This window comes from Cotesia glomerata, linkage group LG10 (genome assembly GCF_020080835.1).
Source record: "Cotesia glomerata isolate CgM1 linkage group LG10, MPM_Cglom_v2.3, whole genome shotgun sequence".
NCBI classification, from domain to species: Eukaryota; Metazoa; Arthropoda; class Insecta; order Hymenoptera; family Braconidae; genus Cotesia; species Cotesia glomerata.
The window spans coordinates 254639-259875 of NC_058167.1; the positions used below are offsets into that span (position 1 = coordinate 254639).

Genomic DNA, 5237 nt, shown 5'->3' on the forward strand with positions numbered 1-5237 from the left:
TAACATAATAATAATAATAATAATAATAATAATAATAATAATAATAATAATTTTTACTTAGATCTCATTTTTTTCCACTGATCTATTGGCTCATCACGAGATCTCTGAAACTATAAGACCGATTGACTTGAAATTTGGTAGGGGTATTCCTCACGTGGTGTATAGGTCAGCTGAGAACGGATTTTACGTAATTATACCCATAATGGGTAGTGCGGGGGCGTTAAAAATATTACAGAATTTGAAACTTTAAATCGATAGCTTTTCTACAGGTTTAAAACTCGGCACAGTTATTATTTTTGTAATTTTGAGGTCAATAGAGGACAAATTTGACGAAATGAAGGCTGTGAGGGTGTCAATTGAGATAAGGCCATTCGGAATGGAGGAAGATTTTAATTAATATATAGATTTAGATAGTCTAGGATGGTCACAGGACGGTTCAGGATGGTTAGAAATAATGGTTAAGATGAACCAAGAATCGACCGAGACCAACTGAGAACCGGCCGAAATCAACCGAGAATCGACCGAGAGCAGCCGAGATCATTCAGGTTGGCCATAAAAGGCTTTAGGATAATCACGGATAGTCTATGATAATTAAGGATTTTTAAGGATGCTCGAAGATGATTAGGAATGAACACTGAAAAGAGATTGCGGGAGTCTTAAATATGAAAAATGTTGTAATTGTTTTAATCATAGTTTATAACTAATAGCTCTGAGCTAGAGATAATGAAATTCAAACTTTATTCCTTTTTACGCCACGCGAAACGGGCGGGAGACAGCTAGTAATAAATATTTACTTATTTTTTTTTTTTTTTTAATATTTTAAAACTTGCTTACATGTAATAGTTTGATACAATTTATAAACATTTACTCTGTTTATTTTATAGATTCAGTTGAGTGATGTTTACCATTCACAGCTGATCATATTTCACCTCAGAAGAGATAATATAGTAATTATTCCTTTGCTTATAACCGTATAAAAACTAAAGGTTCAAGTTTTTAGATATTTGAAAAATCCAAATTTGTAGAATTATATTAACTATTTTAATTTAAAACAATATCTTTTATACTTTGGATTTATTTAAAATATCGATTTGTTCCTGGTATGTGTAGATTTTTAATTTTTATATTAATATCTAGGGTATACCAAGTTTATTCATATTGTTAAATTCGACGAGCTACGAATTGTACAAAAAAATTTGGCAAGAACTGTTGATCCGTTTGCCAACGATAAGACATAATTTAAAAAAAATTGTCTGTGATTGTCACATTCCGTTGATCACAGCTACAACAGAAGTTCTCCCCTTTGTTGAATTAAAAGAAAATTGGATCCATTGTATCAAGGTATGTAAATTTATACACTAAAAATTTTTGGGTAATAATGGATCCGAGGATTTTACACGACCGTCCAAATTTAAAATGACGGTGTGAAATTTTTTAAAAAAATTTAAAAGAAAATTATTTTGAAGAATTTAAAAAAATGTTACAGAAAGTCATCAAATTAATTAAACAATTTTTAAGTAGTAGCACATTTTAAAATTCATTTAATAATTTACGAAATGAATAATACACTATCGTCACTATAAATTTACACAATTAAAAATTTTCACACGGAGGCATTTACACTACACCCAGTCCAAACATTTTTATACAGTGTATGTTACTACAAAAATAAAACACTTTTGAAATAATAATATAATTTAATTTTTTATACAGCTTTTGGCTATAAAATGGAAAACTTTTGACTTGGAGGATTCTAATGATGAAATTCTTAAATGTACTTTTTTAATTCCTACGTTACCTGCTAATCAGTTCAAAAATGCAATTCAAGAAATTGAAGCAATAATTGATGATAATCAAGAAAAATATAATATTTGTCTTGAAAAATTACAGTCATTTATCAAGTTCATTAAATTATGGTGGCAGCCTACAGCTGAATCCATATCATTCTCAAACAATCAAAATGATTCTATTGATATTTCTGAATATTTTGATCGGCATTTAGGGAGCAAAATGGGATCATTGTCACCTAATATTTTTCTTTTTTCTGGTAAGAAAATAAAGATTGTTCTATGAATGCACTGTAAAAAATTTTCGTGTAATAATGGATGCCGAAAAGTTTATACTACCATTTTTAACCGAAATGACGATATGAAATTTTTCTAAGAATTAAATTTTGAAGAAAATTGTTTTAGAGAAAATTATCATAAAGAATTATTATAAAGTAATTTTTAAAGAATTTTAAATTAAATTCAAGAAAATTGTTTTAGAAAATCTCAAAAAAATTATTTCCAAAAATATTAAAACATTTTATAGAAAATTATCAAATTGTTAAGTAGTCGCACATTTCAAAATTCATTTAATAATTTACGAAATTTACACAGTTAAAAATTTTTATACCGAGGCGTTTACACTACACCGAGTCCAAAAATTTTTTTACAGTGTATATTGTAAATAAGTTTGTAACTAATAAAATTGATGTAAAATTTTAATAGAAAGAGTAAATAAAATTTGTGAAAAATCAAATGAAATGTGTATAAAAATGGATAGAGGTTGTAAGTTCGAATTATATGAAAAAAGTTCTTTTATCAAAATTGATTCAAGAATCTTACAACTTCTGAAATTATTAGAAGAAGGACAAATTTCGTTGAAGTATTACCTTCAACATGCCATAACACCTGAAATCCAAAGATTGATACTGAAAATCTTAGAAGGCCCACAATGTAAATATACATCAGATTAAAAATATAGGGGCGTATGAAAAACTTTTTGTCTCAGAGCATATAATTACATTCATTAATTAATTTTACTGGACTAAAAAATTTTTTAACTGAATTCAAGATAAAAAATTTTTTCAAATATGTATTTTTACTTATATATTTTTTCGTTCTAAATGAAGTATAATTCACATTTACCTTTTCGTGAAGAAAATTAAAAATTTTCAAAAGTTAAATATTAATTTCATTAAATTTTTTTTTTATCAATACAACAATCAAAATTAGAATTTTTATTTATATGCCCCTATTATTGTTATTAAAAAATTATGGTAAATAAAACTATTTTAATCTAAAATAAAAATATTCATTCCAGATGATGGAGATGATGGGAAATTGTTCGAGTTAACAAATGAAAATTCGCCATTCTCTACTGATTAAGATAATAATTATTTTGAAAAATTATATTGTTAATTTAAAAAGTTAAAATGATTTTGTAACTTAAATATACATATGTACTCGCCTTGCAAGGACTGAAAGAAAGAACACAAAGTATTTATGACATTGGGACCAAAAAGGCGATTTCAAAACGCCTTGTGTTGCAAGAGTTTGGATTGGTAACTGAAAGCAGCTCCAATTATTCTCTGGCAGGAGTAAGTCTCGCCGAAGGCGGAATGATTAAACAACGAAGGCTGCCAGATCACCTGCAAAATTTTACCGAGAGGATAGGATTAAGTTCAACGTACTACCTGAAGACACGGTATCTCTGAGACACTGGTCGCCGATGAATAAGCACCTGAATTAATACGAGAATACCAAGTACAATTTTTAGAACTCAACGCCGTCGCTGTTCAGCTGACACTACAGGGCTTTAGTATTTTTTGGCAAATAGAGTCTACGGAGTCTGTAGACAATGTGTTTGAGCTCAAGAGCCGCTATGGGATTCCAATGATCAGCCAATTCGCGGAACTAGTCAATAGGGAGATGTTCTGGGTTGTCACGGAAGTCTGCTTTGAACACAACCTTGTCAGGCGTAGTAAAATAATAATAAAATTATTTATTAAAATAACTCGAGAGTGCAAAGAGTGTAAAAACTTCAATTCAATGTTTGCGATAATATCTGGGCTTAGTCATGGAGCTGTCTCACGTTTGAAAACTTCTTGGGCGAAACTGGCGAGTAAATATCAACGATTGTTCAGTGATTTACAAGAATTGATAGATCCGAGCAGAAATATGAGCAAGTGTCGTCAGTTGATAGCATCTGAGCAAACACAGCCACCGATAATTCCATTCTACCCGGTGGTGAAGAAAGACTTGACATTTATTCATCTGGAAAATGATTCTCGGGTGGAGAACTTGGTAAATTTTGAAAAACTGGGAAGATTGCTAAAGAAGTGAAAATGCTGACCAACATATGCTCTTCGCCGTATGATTTATTGATGATGTTGGAGCGTGGTGGACAACATCCGAGCTCGGCCATGGTTGCTCTCAACCAGATGACAACTGGAAATCAGGGTGGACAGACCGCGACGGTTAAACGTAGAAAGAAGTCTGCTGCTGCTCCGAATCCCAAGAAAATGTTTTAGGAAGCTCAAATGGTGTGACGGGTCAAGGCCTATTTGACGAATATAAAGATAATTACTGATGAAGAACGATTACACGGGCTGTCAGTCGATTATGAACCTCATACGGGCGCGTTTGATGTTGCCGCGGCTGTTCCACTGTCAGGAGGTCGAGGCAGGCGGCATCCTTCACCCACGCTTTCTACTACTAGTAGTGCCAGTAGTACTAGTGAAGGCAGAAAAAGTATATAAAGTACGAAATTCGGAGCAGCATCACCCCAAGCGGAGCGAAAAATTCTCACACTGTCAGATCCCCATAAAACTCGACTGTATCAACCAAAGCACTGTTCAGCGCTTCCAGTCTCAGGTCTGGCTTTACACTCAAGCGGACTAGAACCAACTGGAGCACCCAGAAGAGTGGGCTCAGGAAGACTAATGCCAATGCATGAAAGGTCACACAGTGATACACCATTTGGATAACCGCCACCGGTGGATCTTAGCGCGTAGAGCAGCAGTGTCACTAGTCTTAGTAACCTCCAGCCTTTAAGAAAGACACTGACTAGTGGTTTGGTGACGAGCAGTGACAGTGGTCACAGCACACAGTTGGATAGCCAGAGCGGGAGCAGCGTCGAAGTTGGTGAGAGCCCTCCACCGCCCCAGAGACGGCATTCATCCATGCAAGATGACGACGAAGCTCAAATGTCAGCAGTATAAATAAAAATTAATAAATTAAGTCATTATGAAGAAAAAGACCACGATTTAACCAAGTCCTGACCGTCCTCTGTTTGTTTATGTTAATTTTTTATATTGTATCGTATTAATTATTTTCTACTATTTATTTTTTGTACTACTAGTAGTGTGAGTCTGACGAGTGACATATCTATAATCTGAGTGTTTGTCAAGAGAATATAGAATGCTAAATTATATTTAAAGAATTAAAGAAGATTTACATATGTAATCTGTA

At 32.6% G+C, this 5237-nt stretch overlaps 1 protein-coding gene across 1 annotated transcript in view; it reads left to right on the top strand.

Moving 5' to 3' along the window:
- Positions 1-4987, top strand: part of LOC123272873 (rap guanine nucleotide exchange factor-like) — a 5435-nt gene extending 448 nt beyond the window's left edge. The window contains 5 exon segments of the mRNA XM_044739887.1: positions 1138-1341; positions 1714-2047; positions 3243-3465; positions 3467-4086; positions 4089-4987. Coding sequence (XP_044595822.1) covers positions 1138-1341; positions 1714-2047; positions 3243-3465; positions 3467-4086; positions 4089-4987 — 2280 coding nt within the window.
- Positions 4988-5237: the final 250 nt, after the last annotated feature.